Source organism: Diadema setosum, chromosome 14, assembly GCF_964275005.1.
Source record: "Diadema setosum chromosome 14, eeDiaSeto1, whole genome shotgun sequence".
NCBI lineage: Eukaryota > Metazoa > Echinodermata > Echinoidea > Diadematoida > Diadematidae > Diadema > Diadema setosum.
This window is the reverse complement of record NC_092698.1, coordinates 5,007,149-5,028,160: the sequence shown is the minus strand read 5'-3', so window position 1 is coordinate 5,028,160 and position 21,012 is coordinate 5,007,149. Positions and strand designations below refer to the sequence as shown.

The following is a 21,012-nucleotide window of genomic DNA, read 5'->3' as shown; positions in this document are numbered from 1 at the left end:
TATCTTATGAATTTTAGGGTCAAGGGCCAGATGAAAATGGTAACAATTTACTATTCAATTCAGAAATTGCACTTTTTCTCCATACCTGTACCTTGAAAATTACTCAATGCCTAAATGTATGAATGGGTCAAAGTGGAGTTAAAGTCCTTAAATCCCTAGATACATGCTCTCCTATTCATCCAATTAAACCTAGGTCAAGGAAGGTGAACATTCAACACATTTGTGACAAACTTGTCATTTCAATATTTTGCCAATTTTGTGAAAATGTAATCACACATTGTCCACATGTACTATCTAGACCTATTGGGAAAATCATGCATTATGGCGGAGGCATACCAGTCGCCAAAGCGACATTTCTAGTTAAATAGGTTATTATTATTTTTTTTTCACCTTGGAGCAGTTTACTGCCAATGAAACAGTAGTTTATCAAAAGAATGTTTATATATTCCAGGGAGTCCACTGTCAGTTGTCATTTCACAGTTCTGGTTATCTCATACTACCAGATAATCCATGCTTATTTTTAATATTCTATACTGACTTCGAACAGATAATTTGCAGGATTGATGTAATAATAAATTATGTCTTTTTAGGTATAGCTTACTTTAAAAGTGGATATTTTCGCGCAAGTAATTTTGCATGCTCAGCCGAGTAAAATGAGTTTTTTAGTTTTTTAATTCCATGGAATCAAGTCATCAACTATTGAAAAAAATGGCATGCAAAATTATTCACATGCTTTTATTTCCATGTTAGCTTCTGGTTGCGTGAAATGCGCAAAAATTTCAGTGCTGCAAAAATTTCCACTTATTTACTGTAATCTGCTCACCAGACAAAGATGATCAATGGAAGAGAAAAAGTTCTCTCAACTGGATGTCAAAATCTATGTCCTGTTCTCTCTTTCCAGGTTGCATTGAATCCCCGTGACCCAGATGAAACCCTGCTGATATACACGGGGCACAATGCCTCCAAAGTAGAGGAGGCGAGCAAGTCGGCAGGCCCCTTCAAACAGCTCCAGTTCCTCAGCCCCTGGGCATCCACCAGGCAACGCCTCTCCCCGTTCAAGGAGACGTGCATCGGGGTAGAGACCAAGAATGGCTTCGAGTTTGTCACCAATCAGAGAAGTGGGTGAAGTAGATTTCTTTGCGACAGTGCAAAGTGCAAGTTTCTTGTGACGGACTAATTGTGACCGTGCATCACAAAACGAACAAAAAGTTGCACACACTTATTTTGTGCGAGGACTGAAAAACGGTGAAATGGGTCAACCAAGCCAATTTTGACTTTTTCATATTTTCTGAAAGAGCAAGTCTTCTGCATTATGCTAAAATTTGGTATCATAAAACAAACAGGAAAGCGTTATTTTAGCAGTTTATCTTGAACACTTTAATAGTGTGATTAGGTGTGCCTTTCGAGTCCCCTTTTTCACTTCTTAAAAAAACCTTTTTACAGTCTCCACTTTCAACTGTAATAACGTTAGAAAGGTTAGTGATAGTACTGCTGTGTAAGTTGGAATTAATCATGGACAGAATGTGTTAATAAAGCATGCTCAATTTCAGCTTAATCTGATAATCCCTTTATTGTTGTTACTCCAGTGGTTTCATCACACAGCTAGCACAGCTTAGTAAAGATTAAGCGCTTGAATAGACCCTGTGCTTCAGAGCCTCTTTTCTCAGTTCACAGTTTTTCTGAGTGTGTGCTTTCCATCTAATATTTAGATAGGTTTAATAGGAGAGTCCTTTCGATTTGAGTTATATGTCATGTTAAAGCTTAACGTCTGCTCTTTTAGAATAATGCTCTGAACTGCAAATTCATGTCTGGCGACTTTTTGTTGGTTTTGTGATGCAGGGTCACAATTATGACGTTTGGCCACCTCCTTGAATTCTGTCAAATTGTTATGCAAATAGTTTGTGAGGTATATTTGGTGGTTGGTGTTACAGATATCAATAGTCACAGAAGATATGGGAGAATGAACATCTTACTGTGTTGCAAGTCTACTAATTTGGCACAATAAGCCAGTTCGCAGTTCCACTTTGCACATGAGCAGAAAAAGGTTATTTGTACAATCCAGCATGCTGGTTTTTAAATTCACTGAGATAAGCATCCTTGGTGTAATGATTATTAAAAGTTTAAAAATCTGGCTTGGAATCCACGGCAATCATAGCCTGCCAAGTTTGCCCATTCTGACCCCTGCATTGTCTCATGTCTAACCTGTTTTGTCCACAGTGACCTGAGACGTGCTTGCAGTGGCTGATGGGAACAGAATGTATCTGCTAACTTGGCTATATTTTTCTTCCTTTTTTTTTTTCACTGCTAGATATTGATCTGCTGTATCTGAGCTTACTTTTCGCTGGAATTATCCTCTACTTCATCTCACCGGCACTAAGTAGGTATGCATACATTGACTCACTGTCAGCACCTCCACTACGTTGATATTCTCTTTGGGCATATTGGGGTGAACAACTAGGGACACGATGTCACTTCATGATTTAAAGGTAGGGGATACCTTTTACAGAACTCCCAAAATGCAGCAAAACATTAAATATGAACCTCAGGGGACTTGTTTAGGCCACTGCTTAGAAATTTGGAAGTCAACAGTTATCTACAATTTGAATAATGCACAAAACTCAACTACTCAGTAGTTCTGTGTGTCAGCCACACTTAAGCCTTTTTGTTGCAGTCTTCTGTATTTTCTATCTGTAAACACAAATCTAAAAGTATAAGAGCTGATGTAATAACATATAGAGTGTGTGGCAAGAATGTATATAGAAATGTTTGTAAGCTTTGATGAACTTTATTCACAAAATATACATGATGGACACACATGCAGTGCATGGGTCTGCAAAGGTAGCCTAGTAATGTACTGGAATTTACGGTGAGCCCCGAAAAGAATTCAATTCAAAATCTAACGGTCAATAAAAATGTACTAAATGTTACCTTCCACTTTCAATACTTTATGGGAGTTTCTAAAATGATACTCTCTTCAACATACCACTGTGTTTATACAACTCTTCATGTAAGGCATGCAAATGGGATTCCCTACCTTTAAAGGTACTGTTTACCATTGGGAGCAGTGATTGAAAAAATGTTTGAGATATCACATTTGATGCATATGTGTAGGTCAGTTGTATCACAAAACAACTTACTATGTAAACATTTTGCAATAAAGCCTTATATATAAGGAGATATCACTATTTTTCTCACTAAATCATAACTGTAGATGGTTTAGTCCAAAAACATCTTTATTATAACTATTGTTCACATTTTGTGTATTTAACAATATTTAACATTAATTATACTGATTCAAATTTTTTCATTGGTTGTTTCTATCCCTAACTCACATTTTGGAACTGTTTTGAAGCACTAAAGCCGACTTTTTGTTTCATCTGCAAATGGTAAATTATGCCTTTAATCAAAACAAAATTGTTGCAGTAATAAGTGCTGGATCTTCACTTATTCATCCCCTTTGATTGAATAAAACTCTACTTGAATATGTCTATGTGGTGCATTCCTGCGCTGTAAGACACTTGTTGTGAAGAGTTTGTTCAATATCAGTCAATAAGATTATGTGTAATTGAAGATATATGTTACTACCGATGTTTTGTCATAGTAGGACTTATATTCCAATGAAATGTCAGCAGTATTTCTTGCTGTTTGTTTAGAATCATTCATACAGTCAATTCTTTGAAGACTACCCTCATGGTACAGAATATGTTGTCTGTATTTATTTATTTTACACTCTTAGCTTTTTTTGATATAGTGCAGAGTTACCAATTTATATCAATGCGTTTATGATATCTATTGTGGTTCTCTTTATCAAAATTTTAAAAATTGTCAAATTTTTGAACCAGAATATACATATATTTTTTATACTGTACATCAGTATGTTTTTGACCTGCAGAAATTAGCAGCCCTGAATATATATAGTTTCACAAATAGTGTTTCTGTGACAAGGGATTTCCAAATGTTGCATTGTTAATACACTCTATTCATTTAAAGGCCTGTACGTATGTGCTGAAATTTGAAGAAAAACAAATGTCCAGTTTTAGTGTATGGATGCTATTACAAGGGATCAGGTGGCCCCTATTTTTTTTTTTCTTTTAGCTCCCAGTGACATGTGTTTCTCTTTGCTGCAGGAACTATGTCTTTCACTATTCCTCTGGGGTTTTTATTGGAGTTCTGGCCTCTCTCTTGGTTCTGGTCTATGTCCTCAGTAAATTCATTCCCCAGGTGAGTCTAGTTTGGTCCAAACATCTGTAAAGGCATAAAAAAACCCCATACAAATGGAAGGAATTGAGCCATGGGGCATCTGATATGATGTTACATTATCTTGACTTTAATCAATCAAGTCTCAGAAATCACATTTCTTTGGTTTGGTGCTGTACATTTATTATAATTTTACCATTTATTGTTAGTACAATATGTATTTTCATAAGGTAGAATAAAAATTCTCTTACATTTTAAGCCCATTGTTGTGTGTACATAATTGTTTTTTTCCAGGTGGAGAATTTTTAGAAGCCTCATAATTGCTAACTTTATTAATAATTCTTAAATCAGCAACATATCTTTAAAGTTCTTGCTTCTCTCTTAATAATTGCATTTTTTAAATGTGAATTTCTTTTAAAGTTTGTTTAAATTTAGTGTGCAAGGGTGACCACCTCTATCATAACATTTTCCATTGTAAGATATGCAGTGAAATGCAGTGGTGCAGGCGACATTTTCTGTGGCAAATCCTTCAGGATTTGATGGCTTAAATTTTGTGTGCCTTTTGGTCCTCCTGTGCAAGTATCCATTTTGTAGTAACTTTCTGTGAAAAGTTGCCATTTAGCATTGATATAGTGTTTGTAGAAAATTAGTATGCAGTGAGTGCCATCTTTTTGCTTTTTTTTTTTCTTTTTTGAGGGGGATGAGTTCTTGTTGATTTAAGTTTTCATGGTGTCAATGGGTTTCTCGGAAGACGATCGCAATAATAAACTGAACACAGCAAATTATCGTTTCAAATCAATTGTGTCATCCGACTCTTTTATTTAAACAAAGTCGGTGCAATGTGGGATGTTGTCTCCCGAATGTCAATACAAAGTCACCGAAAGAAAAATGTTTTCGGGAAGAAAAATGCAAGACAAAACTATATGTATATAAATAAATGGTTTTATGGTATCCTCATTTCGAATAAGCCCCTATATGAGCACGTGCATTTCTACGTATGAAAAAAACCCTATGAATAAAGTCCCTACATAATTATCTAAGGCACTTTCACGTTGTCGATAACCGCGCGATGACTGTACAGTGTTGCTCAGGCGAAGCCGGATCCTGGCGTCGGATACGCGGTTCACGCGAGGTGGCTGACGCCTGTTCCTGCAGTCCGTCGTGGCGTGAAATGTATACGGGCGTGGCAGCACGGCGTGGCCGGATACACACGGTCGATTGGCGTGGGTATTGTCCGGTTCGCGGGTGTCTGCCTGGTTCTGTCCACAGCTGGGCGTGGGATTACTCGACGACTCAAAGACCGGGCGGTATCCGCCTCCGGATACGTCCTCGGACAAGTCCGGATACTCAGTGCCTGGATACGGACGGCTAGAAATATAACAAATCCCTTGTCAAAAATAAATTTCTACCCAACTATTAATCCTCAGCTCCTATAATATAACATTTGTGCTCACCCTTGCAGAGCTGTGTTAAGGTACAAGTGTATCCGAACATTCTCAGCTTATTACCACATCACTTTCTTCTTTCGTGTTCATTTTGACCTTTCTTACAAAAGAATACAAAAGCTTGTGGCACATTTCGGTTCTGTTGCAATAAATTGCCATACAACAAAATGCATAAGCATAGCCATATTCGTTCAATTGAACCTCTGCGAGTAGTTAAAATTCACACTATTAATGGGACAGTTATCACTATCCAGCGATAGAATTACTCTACCAAACAATACCAATCTCTCCCGTAAAAGCTCACTCTTTTCTAGCTGCTTCTACTAACTTTGCATATACGCTCTTTACACTGTATCTCTCATCGTTCTAACATTCTTACCCGAATTTCAGAGAAGACACACTTCCTCTTACCATTAATTTCTGTGTCTGAATCGATTCACAGCTACGCTTTATCGATCATCATACATATCGCCCTTGGCGTAGATATGTGTATCAACACAAATCGATAATATTACTAATATCATAATTATTACAATTATCAGAAAAAATGTCGTAGCAATTACACCAACAACAAAACTCATCGTTCAGGATTAAAATCTAATTGCTATTTCTTTTACTCAAACAATCTCACTTTTGAGGTAATGCAAACAACCTAACCCTCTCACTACCAGACCAGTTCTCTCTCTGGCTTAAATATTTTGGCTCATTACATACACAAAAACAAGCATTATTTCGAGAACCTCACGTGGTGTATTTGCTTTATACTCTTTAACATTAACGTTTCTTTACTTCTATTCTAATCGATTCCAAAAAAAAAAAACTTCTTTCCTACCGGGTGCTAAATGAAGTCACAGTATGAAATTCTGCAAAACTTACAGCTTCTCGACCCAAAGTTCCCGGAACGCCGAAGGCGCCCCCATTCGTCGAAAACTCTATCGGAACACTGCAAATGCTTTCATAAGGAAATGACTGTTTGCGATTTGGCCTGATTTGATAACGTTATCGGCAATTTATAAGCGATGTATAAGCCACTGTCTGTTTATAAGCCACTATCCCGTGTGCGATTTTTTGGCGAGTTATATCCCAAATGATAGTTCTCTCAAGCATTTGGTGTGATTTGATGACGTCAATGGCGATTTATAAGCGACTTGTAAGCCACTGCCTATTTATAAACCATTATCTTTTGTGCGATTTTTTGGCGATTTATAACGCAAACGAACGACTTGAACGCCATCGATGCATCGGGTGTTGATCACATAAAATCCACAGAACTCTTCTGTGGTGTTGATCATCATCGCATGTACATGTGTTGCATTCGACAGCATCCATCAAATACAAAGTTCATGAGAAGTGAGAAATGAAAGTAATCTGGTGTGTTTGTAAGTAAGCTGAAGTTTTTTTATTATTTGTAATGTCACGCTGTCGCACATACAGTACAAAATCAACGGCGATTTCGTGGTTTAGGCCCCCACTCGCTGAAAGTGAGAGCGCACGCATTCCTTTTATTTACAATTTGTGCCGCGTACTCTACTACTGGATTGTTGTCCCATACATAAACATCTGTGTTGCCTATAGTTAGCGTTCAAATCTTTCAACATGCGTACCGCTGCACGGTGGTTCTAGACCTAACTGTATTATATTATCAACTATTCTTCGTGAAGCATGGCTAACGCAAAGTCAATTAGAGGTGGATTGAAGGGTACGGATTGAAGTCCCCATTGCGTACACTGTATTGTATAGCGATAGTGTGTTGGTGTTACGTGTGCGAGGTGAAAATGAGTGCGGCCCATCCAAGCAAGGCCTAAACCACGATTTTAAGCCAAATCAACACGTTCATTATTATAAATAGCCTAGATAGTATTTCTACTTCACTCTAAAGTTATAGGCCTGCCGAAGAAAGACTAAGGCTGAACACTTTTCAAAAAAGAAGAGAGAAGATGAAGACATAGTTCTACATGTAGTCTACTCAATCATACAGAACACCGAACATGCAGAACATGGCAGAATATTCAAAAACATTGTCATTGACAATTCAAAAACATTGTCATTGACAATTCAAAACCTGAGACTGAGAACTATTTTGAACTTGCCACTCGCACTCGTGAGTCGTGGTTATCATAGAACAAGAGGCCATTCCATGAAACTAGCCAAAGCAAGGAGTCGCCTGGACATCAGGAAAAAAACAAAACTTGTATAGCCAAAGAGAATAGGCCTAGTAAACGAGTGGAACAATTAAGCTTCCATAATCAGCTGTTGACGCCCCCACACTCATTAACGTCAAGAAGCAACTATCCCACTTGGGTTTTTACATGGGCCCCATGGGACCCCCTTAACCCTGCCACACCGTGCTACATTTAGTGTTTATAGATGATATCATATCGCCAAGAACGACTACAATGTACATGTAGGTGTGGCCTTCAATAAAATTCAAGGTAAAAATTTGTGTTACGTCGTAGCTGTAGCCGCTCTGCACCACTTGCAGAGTTTACCTCCCTCGCGAAGGCTAGGGCCAGGCTTGGGAAAGAGTTGCGTACACGTGTATTTTCTTCAGCATTGCTGCAGATAGTACTTTTAAATGGATTTTTGGGTACCTTTAAACTATCTCCAGCTTATTTAGGGGGCATAAATGATACGAGTTCCAAATATTCTTCAGGTTAAAAAAATAAGTTTAACTTCACAGAAAAAATGTCAATTTAGAAATTAAAATACTTAATTAGGGGGCCCAAAATAGATGCTTGTTGGTAGGGAGGACAGTGAAATCTGGTTATTTTGAAATCATATCTGTCAGTACACAAAAATGTCCTATTGAACAATTTTCTAGTTTTTGTCAAATTTGAAATGGGATATGAAGGACCTTAAAAAACCCATATGGAAGTGGTATCACATGAAAGCTTGAAGTATGGGGATCATTTTCTGATCATTTATTTTAATGCTAGTCTTGTTCTAGAGAGTCCGATTTTGCAGCAGAATTTTTAAATGTAATTTTTAAGTTAAAAGATTGTAACTTTACCAAGTTTTTTTATCGATGTAGCTGATCCATTGTCTTTCTCTAGGCAGGAGCTATCCAGTGATACCAAACTTGTCTGGTTTTTATAAAAGAATCCAAGCAATTACTGTTGGCTTTTTGCTTCCCTGCCACCCTGTTGGCTATACATTGGCATAATAAAAATTTTTTAAAATGTCCAGGAATACACCATTTCGAATCAAAAACATTATAGGTATGAATACGAAAAAGGTATTTTTTTTAAATGAGTTCTTTATGCGGGAGCCCTCTCTGCTGCTCAAAAATGTTAAATGGATATTCAGGTCCCTTCAAACTCATCCCTCTCATCCACGCTATGTTCTAATCATCCCCACATCAGAATTTCACTTTGAACTTAGGAATATATCTGGGCGGCTCCCACAAAAGGAATCTGTGCTGTTGCTGTATTATTCTTTACCAGAATCTGGTTACTCTTAAAAAATACCCTATAGAACAATGTGTCCACATCCGCCTATAATCGCAGTTTTACTGTTTCCAATTATATCAAGTTTCAAGTCAATAGATGAAAGGATGCATTTCCTTTGGGCAGCATTTACAATGCTCATGTACACATTTGCAAATATCCAATCATTTCAAATTTGAAGTCAATAGGTGAGAGGGTGCATTTCCCTTAGGTAATGCATCCTCTCACCTCCAAACAACCAGGAACATAGGCATCCCCATGTTTCCAATTTTCATATATTGTCGAAAAGAAACATTCCCACATTCTGTGAAAGTTTTAACTACATCATAGCAAGTTTCACTCTACCTAAAAGTCCACTGCACCATTCATCTTGTGCACTCATGACATATTCATTTGAATCCAATACCTCAATTTAAATTCAATTTGTTCAATTTAATAACATTTTTTTTTGCATGATTCTGGCATACAACTCGTCAATTGCCCTGGAGAAGGGCCTTGCCTAATGCGTTATTCACACAAAAAAGTACTTTTTTTTTAGATAATCACATTTTTGATGTTCGAATGTCTCTGTAAAATGGAGTTCTTAATCTTCTGGGCTAGAAATTTATCTCCATTTAGTCAATATTGTTGTACACTGTTCTTCAGAATTTGAATCAATAATCTTATGATAGTTTCTACGCTACACTCACTTTTATGCTAAGACCTTTCTGCCAGGAACATTTACCTAAGCTAAGGCCCTTCTGCAGGGCAACCGACGAACTGTGCATGTCTCATGTAAAGTGCTCATTCAGAGCATACATGTTTTTTTTTTAGACAACATAAAGAAATGACAGCATCTATGACCACCAAAGACAGGAGATTTCTCACTGGCATTTGATTATTTAAAACTCATTTCCACAAGGGATATATTATTACCTTTCACTTTCTAGCAATATCAGGATGGAACTTCACTAATGCAATTCAACTGTCTGTACCTTTGGCCCAATAATCATTCTCATGAAATTTCATAGTCATTTAAATGCCCACTCAACTCAAAATTATTGTGCCACAATTGAGCCAAGAGCCAAGACGCAAACTAATGAGGTGTACTCAAAGCACTTTGTTGGAAACTTGAAAGCATATCTTCTTACCAGTCCACCAATCTACTCTCTGCTATACCAATACCCAACCCTAGTTCCGACATCTCTGGGTCCCTTTTCCTTTTTTGAGTGACGGCCAGCGGTGTCTACGGGGAATGCACCAAGCGACGCAGCCGAATTAGATGCAATGATGCTCAGGCCCTGTTCTTGGCTTGTCAACCCGTCTGCTCACCTTCTCGCCAGCAAGCCTCAAATGCAACTGTTCACTCTCACTGCTCACTCACTTCACACCCGTACCCTAGCCATACATTCCTGTTACATACTATTCAAATCGTATTTAAATTATTATTCCAAAATATTTGTCTACATCTCACCAGCTCCCTCTATTGACGCCACAACAAAATATACTCGATCACCAATGTCAGATTCATTTTGACACATGGTCTTTAGGTAACGACCTTATATCCAGAATGCATAATGGGATTTTTAACACAAACTGACTAATTTAACTTTAAGTTGATCAAAACGTTCTGCAAATAGTCATAATGCATAATACATTGTACATTTGTACTGAATGAAGCAACATCTTGTATGTATGGTCTTGGTGTGACATTATATGTGTATAGGGATCACAACTTTTAGTACACAGTCCTAATGAAATGTTACAAGTGTGTAGATGGTACAACAGTAACCTTTAACCCTAACTAGGCCGTATAGAGCCGGGGGGGGGGGGGGGGGGGGGGGGGGGGGCCTCCCAGGCCCCCCCTCCAGATCTCGGCCGTTGACCGCGCAATCGTGACGAAAATTGGCACACACATTGCCTATGATGTAATCTAAAGTACTACGAAGTTAGATTTTTAAAAAATTGTCATTTATGCTAAATTATGCTAATTTATGCATAATGACGCATGAAATCGGACAATTTGGTATAAATCACTAAATAAAGCTCGAAATGGGCACATTTTTTTGTGTAAATATTCTTTTTAGTGTCCTAAGCAAATATAAGAGAAAAAAATTGAGCTATCCAAAAAAATTTCTTAAGTATTTTATTGTTTTTTGAATTTCTTATGTATTTCTCTGTTTTTTCGACTTTATGTTTTTCATTGTTTTTTCAATGAAACTTGTCCGCGACATTGTTCTGAACAAGAAAATATGTTATTAATTGATTTTAATCAATAAAACCCCAAAATAATCATGCTTTTATGAAATTTGACTGTAAGCACAGTTTCCATTGAAATTGTACACAAATTCACGTTTTTGAGCAATTTTTGGTCTGACATGCATGTACATATTTATGCGAAACTTCGGAACCGCGCGCCCGGGCATCGCAAATTTGGTGTCAAAAGATGCGGGAGACTTGACAGAAAAAAGTCATAAAACGTCGCGGCGATAGCTTTTCACGTTAGCGATACATCGCGCGGAACGTCGAGGGGGGGGGGCCTCGGAGGCCCCCCCCCCCCCCCCCGGCCTAGTTAGGGTTAAATCAGTTATGTTGTGCATTATCTCTAGAAATGCACTATTAATGCTATAGGAAACCAGAAAACTCCATTATAATTAAAAAGAAAAAGAAGAAAAATGATAGATAATGCTGTTCTGATATCCACGACTATGACTATTTAAACATGGCATGAAATGCCTTGCTGCTTTTACTCTCCCCTTTGCAGAGAAGCGGAGCGCTAGCAGTGCTGGCGGGCGGTTGGGCCCTCGTGGGCTTCTTCTTCTGCTGGATTGTGGACAACTTCCTGACAGTTCGCTACAAGCGATACATCGTTGGCTACGTCATACTGGCCTCGCTGGTCAGTTTCGTCGTCTGCTACTGCTACGGTCCCATCACCAGCCGCCGCACAGAGAACCTGCTGCGGTGGGGACTGCGACTGGCCGGACTAGTGTGCATCTACAACTGCTCACATCTCGAGGGGGCCTCCATCGCCATCATAACACTGCTCCTGGTCTACGTCTGGATCCCATCGGGATCGATAGATGGCCTGTAAGAGTTTGTTTGCTGTGCATTCTCCCAACTTAACCTGTTGAGGACAGGCTGATTTTGCTACAACATGCATTTCCCATAGATACTTGCCTGAGTACACTCGGGACTTGTCGTCAATGGGTGAAGTTGTTGGTTTTTTTTTTTTTTTTTTTTTCTGTGCATGCTATGTCTTTGGGACATTGCCAGGCCAGATTTAGATGGTAGAAACATGTGTAACAAAACTTGGAGAGGGTGTATTGTATGTGGAGGGGGGGGGGGGGTGGTGGGTATAGCAGCTAGTACAGTGATAACTCATTAACTGTGTAATTATTCAAGAATTTCATGAATTTGAATAATTATGCAGTACCCACTGCATGCTATAAGGATTAGAGCAAAACATTTGCTGTCGGGCGGAAGTATGGTGGTCTAGTGGAGATGACGCCTGTCCAGTGATCAGGAGGTCGTAGGTTCGAATCCTGCTGGAGTATGTATGCCCATGAATTTTTTTTTTTTATCATGGCTACTCCTAAAACACTGATCAATTCAGTACTTATTTATGTTGGTGTAGGGCAATTTGTCAATCAGTTGCGATACAAATTCTAGTTCATGCCACATTAGTAACTGTTGTGTAGGATCTAACACTCATACAGGCGCGGTGGAGCACCCCAATTTGCATCTCATTATCGCCCCGTTCTATTTGAATTTCCAACGGGCATCCTCGGCTGTCCGAAACTGTGTGCATGAAAAAGTCAAATCTTTACCTTCTCCTTGTGCCGCTATGCGTGCCGCTAGTAAACTCAAACTTCCCACACTATCTAAACTTTTAAAAACCTTTCTTTTGATGAAAAAAATTATGAAATTTGCTGCACTAGAACTTGAGATATTAAAGCGTTTTGAAAATCACCTCTCGCAAAACATGCTCTCTGTTTTTTTCCGACTGGACTATGGCTGGGCTCCAATGTGTCCGAAATTGGCAACATAAGTTTATCAGGCCTCAATCCATATATGGTGAAAGTTTTCGCTTGGTTCCACCTGTACTTTTTGAGAAATCAACTTGTTTCTACAGGGTTTGGAATAGAAAATTGTAGTCAGCGGAACAATTGAAAATGACGTCATTTCTTTTCCCGTAATATTGGGCATGCGTGGTACGTGAGATTCAGGATTTCGTGCTCATTGTTGGTTTGCATGTGACGAAGTCAATTTTGCTGAGTGTCGCACGGCGGTGACTGCTGAGCTGCTGCCGCGCACGCTGTATGCAGCAAAGCGTTGTGTGTGCTGTGACATGCAACGCTACAGTCACGCGATCATATATACATGGGACCGACCTGTACGCTTTGCGTTCGTGTCATTTTTGACACCACCTTCTGTTTTTTTCCGACACAACCATGGCCGGGAATATTACGGTATGACATATAAAATGCAAGCAGATAAATAAATTTAGGTGTACTTTGTTCGAGTGGCGCTTTGGTTCCGCAATCACACTTCGTGAATTTTAGGATGATTTTCGAGGCAGATTTTTGGTAATTTTGCTCGCCAGGTTTTCGCTAAAATTTCACATTTTATCATTGTCAAATCCTTTAATATGTTCTATGTGCATATTCGGACATGTTTTCAAATTCAAACTAACTCAATTTTAATCCGAAAATATGTTTCCTTAAATTGTTATTAGCTTGAGAAGTTGTTTACTTTTTCTCAACTACGCGAGTACGTGTTATTTACTGTTTGCAAATGAGGCTCGGCTGCCGATGGATTTCTGCGAGATAATTGGGGTGCTCCACCGCGCCTGCATATGTTTCCGTTACCGTCTACTTTCCATGAAAACTTTGCTTCAGTGGACACTATACAGTATGTCCAAAAAAAAAGGTACAACCAGATTTTTGCATTGATAACTTCTAATATGAGTAAACTGTCTGAATGCTTCTTCAGGGCCTTAACATACAACATCTTAGCTACATTTTGCAGAAAACCCCATTCAATTTGGTCAAGTGGTCACAGAGATATGTGGATCATTAATGGGTTTGATTCTTCCAAGTTAGGCACGTAGATGCTCTTGGAACTGTATAATGTGTGAACACAATGGACAGTACTAGGAGGGAAGGGATTCTTGACATGCTCATTTCTCTTTGAGAGTTATCATTGTGGAGGGTCCCATTTAGAAGATAATGTCTCTTTTATAGTTTCACATTACCCCATGTTTTATTGACATTCATCCTAATGCATTCATTATCTCTGAGGTGAGGAGTGACTATATGAACACATGGAATGAGAGACAAAATGTACAAACCAACCAACCAACAAACAAAACATAAACAGACTTCCTTTTGTGCGTTGTGTTACAGGAGGAACTTCAGCATATGGATGTCGCGACCCCAGCCGAGGCTGCTCAGCGTGGAGGAGTACGAAGAGCAGGGTAAGGAGGAGACACGCCAGGCGCTGGACGAACTCCGCCGCTACTGCAGCAGCCCCGAGTGCAATGCTTGGAGGGAAGTCACGCGGCTCGAGTCCCCAAAGAGGTACGGAAATATGGAAAGTCATCTTGTCATGCTCCACTCCTCCCTTTTCTCTTGTAGTCACTTGTGGTCAAGTACAAGTAATTCTTGATTCTTTTGGTGTTGACCATTACTGTTTGATATTCCAAAATACACCATCTGTGACTTGTATTGTTTTAGTGATACAGTGCACTCCCACTATAACGAACACGGTTATAACGAAATTTCGGTTACACAAAGTAAATATTCAGGCCGCAACATTATCAGCTCTATGTATTTTTATTGTTTATTTGTTCGACTATAACAAAATGTTGATGTGACAAATGAAAACTGCTGGTCCCGAGGACTTCGTTGTAACGGGTGTCCACTGTATTGAGTTTTATCAACCCTGACAAGAAGTTTGCTTGTGAGGGGTCTGGATGAGGAGGTGTCAGAGGTTGTGCTCATATTGGGGTCAAGAAGACAGTCTGAAGCAAGGCCATAAAAGAAATGAAGTATCCACTCCATTTTTAGGGCAAATACATTATACAGTAGTTGTTAAACAGTGATGATAAATGAGAGAATACTGTAAAAGCAGAAACAGTCGTGTCATGAAACTTTCACGAATAGGAGCCGACATCCGTTTTTTGCAGCGTGAAACTTTCGTTAAGTGCCGCTCACATTCTGTGCCTTGTGTAGTCAAAAGCTTTCACTTGCATTTTTACTTTACAAATCTTTGCTCCTCACAAAATTTGTGAAAAGTTTCATGCACACAAAACTTTGTTTTACAGTATACTGTTAAAATTATGTATTTTGTTTTCAAATCTATTTGTGTTGAAGTGTATGTTTATTTATATTTTACAGTTTTTATGTTTTACGGTATACTGTATGTATTTTGTTTTCAAATATATTTGTGTTGTAGTTTGTTTTGTTATTTTTTGGTACCTGCCTCCATGACTCAGGTTTGCCAGTTTTGTGTCCGGTGACGGCCACATCAGCCAAGACGAACTGGATCTGTACATCTCCGACATGTCCCTCATTACGGAGGATGATGTCATGACGAGTGATGACAGCAGCCACATCACCGACGACGAGGTCGACGTCGAGGTCAACGTCGACAATGTCGAAGACACAAGGATGTGACACAGGATCACAGTTATTACGTCATGATGCGGCAACCAGTTTTCCTATAACCAGCTCCAAAAAAATGGATTTCTTCTAGACGGCGTAGGAGTATCGAATTTACATGCCGATTGCCTTATTCATGATGCAGTTTCTCGAATGTGCAGATCGACTTTGATGTGTCCTGCCAAAAAGGGTGCCAGACAAAATTTTCACGACGTCAGACACGAGAAGTGATTTACAAATCGCATACAGTACTGTTCAGGCACCTTTACTGCCCTGCCTTAGGAGACTTGGGGATACGCACGTTTCTAAGTCACTGAATAGTTTTAGTAGTCGCACAACGATGGTGACCCTTGGCATTGCGTTAAAGAGTGTTGAACATTTTTTATTTATTTTTGCTTTCCTTGTAATGAGTCTCAGTGCCCTGATGATCCAGCTCAATCATCGTACCAACTCATCTATCTGCAGTTGCACATCCCAATCCTTTCATGGTACATTTGTATTCCACTTGCTCCTCAAATTGGCATCATGAGTAAACATTCACAACAAATCTTTTGCATCCATGTTGTTCCTGTCTGAAAAACTTATGGTGACGCATTAACAAGTTTTACTCTAATAGTTTGATATGATTTTAAGGTGAAACAGGGTACAGTAGAACCATGCTATAACGAGGTCAGCTATAACAATGTGTGATACACTCCATGTTAAGTCCTTCTACAAGAAAATGCCACATGACTGTTGGATGTGGTCATGGCTTCTTGTTCATATTTTGCTTGGTTTCTCCATTGTGATGGAAGAACCGTCAAATTATCTGTAAGGTCGTCATCTCTCTTTATTCATCTAATGTGCATCACATGTACATTGAATTCAAAGGCTATTTTGGGTCAAGACAGCATTACTGCTGTTCTCGTACAGATTTTTTTTTTTTCACCACCATGCTATTTCAGTTTTAGTAAGAGAGTACTGTAAAATTAGCCAAAACTGTGAAGGTTTCCTTTAAGTTGGTAGAATTAAGCTCTAGAATATTAGAATTTCAACATTTTCTTGAGATTAAGATATTGTTCAGTCCCTTATTCAAATTACATGAGGAAATGTCAATGTCATAGCCTTGTCAGCCTCTCATATGATTGCACACATCTTAAAATTCCATTTTTCAAGAATTGAAAAACAAGAAATTATATCTTTCACGCCCAGTTATTTTGGATATCTAGTCATGTATGCTATTGTGTTCAATACAGTGGACTCCCATTATAACGAAGTCCTCGGGACCGGCAATTTTCTTTCGTTATATCAAAATTTTGTTATAACCAAACAAATCAACAATAAAGAACAAAGAGCGGATAATTTCATGGCCTGAATTTTTACTTCGTTGTAACCGTGTTCGTTAAAACGGAGTGCACTATATCATTGTTCTGCGAGGCTTAGTTCCATGTCTGGAATTATGTAATTTGACAGCTAACATGAGATTACTGTATTTGTCAAAAATGTTTGGGGTTGTAGCACTCATTCCTAGGCACTGCCAATTATTGCCAAATATTGTTGAAAAGTTGGTGTTTGCTATAAGATAAACATGTAATTCAGCCAAAACTGTTCATGTGTTTAGCAGTGGCACATACACATATGTGTGGTACTACTTGTACTGGAAGTGTGATAATCCCCAAAATGTCTTTCGCATCTTGCTTGTGTTTACTAATGCCAGCAACAGTGATAATGATGGTTTATGAAGAGCAGCTGTTGTTGCATGTACAGTGCAGGGTACTAGGAAAGTTAGTGTTAAGGCCAAGTAAAAAAAGAAAGTAGTTTCTCGTCCGGGTTTTTTGAGCAAGGCGATGAGGGAGGTCCTTACTATTTGATATCTTACTATTTTTTCGAGGATTGTTAAAATGAAAGTAATATGTGTTTCTCGTCCGGTAATTCTGAGAAAGGTAACGAGAGAGGGCTTTACTATTTTCTATATCCAATTCATGAAATGAAATATCACTCTGGTAGCTGTGTTATGAGAGACCAGGTCCCAAGTGTATGTCTTGCCTGCACTCTGTGCATTTTCAAACAAATATGTACATGTACCATACTTGAAATGAAACTTCATGCATGCAGAAATACATTTGCTTTTTCTTTCCACTACAGATGTCAAGGGAAAATGACCATCTTAAAACTGGTATTTAGTGTTGTAATGGCATTTCTGATACCAGTGTACGGTACTTGCAATTCTGATGTATTGTGCTATTAATTGAAACAGGTATAAAACATGTCTTTCAACAAATGTACGACTGAAATAAATTCCATGATATTCAAAACACTGCTTTATTTATCATTGGTGTTTGTGACTTTTTGTGTCCACACAGCTGGTATATGTATCTGCATTTCTTCACATTGTAGCACATTCAACTGGAAACTGGCTTGTACAATTGCAGATGGATGTCAAAATGATACTGATATGGCATTATAGCATTAAACATTTAAAGATGTTTCTTCATGTTCTAAAAAGACATTTGATAATCACTCATCATTTGGATGATGAATGATTGTATACTGTACTAAGTACCACACTATTGTACAGATGATACGACTCACAGCCGTGTCCGTGAATTTACATCGTAAAGAAAAGTATCCCGCAGAAATACGAGACAAACCAGAATCCATGGAAAAGTTATTTATTTTGTAGATACACCCATTTAATAATTCCACATTTGCTGGAAAAGCGCATTCATTTTATCTTCAAAATATAACAATACATCGCCGTCAGATGCAACGTTACAGAGCAGAGTGTACGGGCCTCTACACAGCTACAGACACGCACACTTTGCCAATAAACGGTGCGGCACGGCCACTGCATTACCGTACCTTCCGACACTGCACGCATATGCACATAGTCACAATGACAGGAAAATGTATACAAACTCCATACAATCCTCACAAGCATTTGTACAGTACAATTCATCCGCCTAAAATACGAGAAACGGGGAAAAATACGAACAATGCGCGAAATACGCGTGGAATATCAGCGATTGTTCGCAAAAATGTTGCCGCTATCGCGTTCACGACGTACCGAGTGCGCTGTAGGCCCTACATCACAGCCCAGGCCCACCCGCGGCCCGCCCATCCAACTACAGTTCGACCGACTGCTTTGTGGAGCAGTGTGAAATGCATGCGTTATTACATACGCACTACAGAAGCTACAGCTGTATAGTAAGGGTACTAGATCTCGCGCACGGACCTAATGATCGCGCATAGCGTAACTGCGTATAGCAAGCGATATTACGCGTAGGACTAAGCGCAAAATTTGCCGATACGCCCATGGAATAAACATACCTGACTTACCGCTCAACATGAGAAGGAAGCAGGTAAGAAATTTTGATTTCCAACAAATTTTCCACTAAATTTCCCATTTTTTACCTTGTACAAACCTATCTTCCCTTAAAATCTGTTCTGAGGATGTTGTAGCCTAGACGTGTCGTCTCGCTTGTCTCGTTCGTAGTCGATAGAATTCGTAATTTGTTCGATCGATCGTTTACCACGTGACGTCATCATACACAAGAACAATGTATGCTGCCAGCTACGCTGAAATACTGTTAATAAATGTTGTTTTAAGTCAAATTTTAACACAACGATTATAATATTACAAAGGAATAAATATTTCAGTCTATCGAAGTTGAAGTGTGATTTCAATTTGAATTTGCTTGTGATTTCTTGTGCTAACTTGTGATATATTTGTGACAGGGGAGGGCCATAATGATACTGAAGAAAACAAATTAGATGAGAGTGTGACAAATGGGTGACGAAAATGAGAGGGTGACGAATGGGTAAGCACACACACAAACACACACACACACACACACACAAAATATATGTTCATATTTTACTTTTTTCCATGTTATATTACGTGTATATTATTGGTTAAAGTGATTAGAAATATTGTAAGAAAACTTTATAAATGAAAATCATTAACGATTATGAAAATATCAATGATAAAAATAATGATAATAAGAATGATAAAATGATGGTGACAGTGGAAGTGATAATAATAATAATGAAAATGATAATGATGATTATGATGATCGATGATGGTGGTGGTGATAATAATGATAATAATAATAACAATAATAATAATAATAAGAACACATATGATAATAATAATAATAATAATAATAATAATAATACATATAATGATAATAACAATAATATACACAAGTTAGGTAAAACTGCTGTTGCTAATAACAGGGGCAAATTTAATATCAAGTGAAAAAATATTCTACGAAAGCCGGAGCACGTTACAGCCGCAGAGGGGCAGACACTTTCACGCATGAAACTACAGAGGGCAGCTGCGCGATCTTTACATACCCCGAGAAATTGAACGCATAAAAAAAAAGTCCGACATACAATCGGCGACAGCGCACTACTCCGTCATCGTATCATCAGGAGATTCTGGGAGGTGATTTTTCTGCATTTTCGTGATACTCATTGAGAAATTCAGGTACGATTATGGAATAACTTCTATTATAAGAGCATTTCAAATTTTCGTGCGCGATATCTAGACCCCTCAACCATACTACAGCTAAGTAGGGGACGCAAGGCGTAATAAGAAATGAGACATCATCATTGGTAGGTGAATATTATTGTCAATTTCTTTTTTCGGCGGCCGAAAAAATAGTAAATATCAAAAAAGTCGATTCGGCAACTGAATATCGATGCCGGCGGGAAGCGGGCTGGGACGAGAATCATGAATTTCTTGGTATTTTCAGCGCCATTTTGAAAATAGTAAATAGTAAAAAAATCGATGCGCGCGAGGACGAGTTTCTGGTTTCTTTTTTTACTTGGCCTAAAACTCAGTAGTGTGAGAATCATGGGTGGTCTTCTTGAACCAATCTTCATTTACTGCCCACCAGGGTACATTCAAAAACCATGAATAATAGTAACACTTGTTCGCGAATATGTCTCAGTAACAGTCAACTCCACTTGAAATTCATCGGCTGTCTGTGTACCGGGTTAATTTACATAGTGATATAAAGTTGTACACAGTTCATTAGAGATTCTCAAATGTATATTTGAGCTGGGCCAGCCTTCCCAATCCATGTATCCCCATGCCACTGGGTCTCTAACATAACTTTTTGCTTGTGGTGAGGTCAAAAGTCAATGCACTTTGAAGTGTTGTTGTTTTGTTTTTCTTATTCTTTGCCACATTGGCAATATGGTAACATTCAGTGCTTTCTGGAATGTCAAATAGCAGTGGACACAAGAAATCGTGTACCAAAGATGTTAAGATTGGTAGGGCAATGTACAGTGAAC

The 21,012-nt window shown here is 38.6% G+C and overlaps 1 protein-coding gene across 1 annotated transcript in view; it reads left to right on the top strand.

Annotated features, from left to right (window-relative positions):
* Positions 1–15,744, top strand: part of LOC140237854 (nuclear envelope integral membrane protein 1-like) — a 29,248-nt gene extending 13,504 nt beyond the window's left edge. Inside the window, exons 3-8 of the mRNA XM_072317785.1 lie at positions 902–1,118; positions 2,309–2,381; positions 4,128–4,221; positions 11,832–12,154; positions 14,473–14,646; positions 15,564–15,744. Of these exons, the coding sequence (XP_072173886.1) occupies positions 902–1,118; positions 2,309–2,381; positions 4,128–4,221; positions 11,832–12,154; positions 14,473–14,646; positions 15,564–15,744 (1,062 nt within the window). The remainder of the gene's footprint in view (positions 1–901; positions 1,119–2,308; positions 2,382–4,127; positions 4,222–11,831; positions 12,155–14,472; positions 14,647–15,563) is intronic.
* The last annotated feature ends 5,268 nt before the right edge of the window (positions 15,745–21,012 follow it).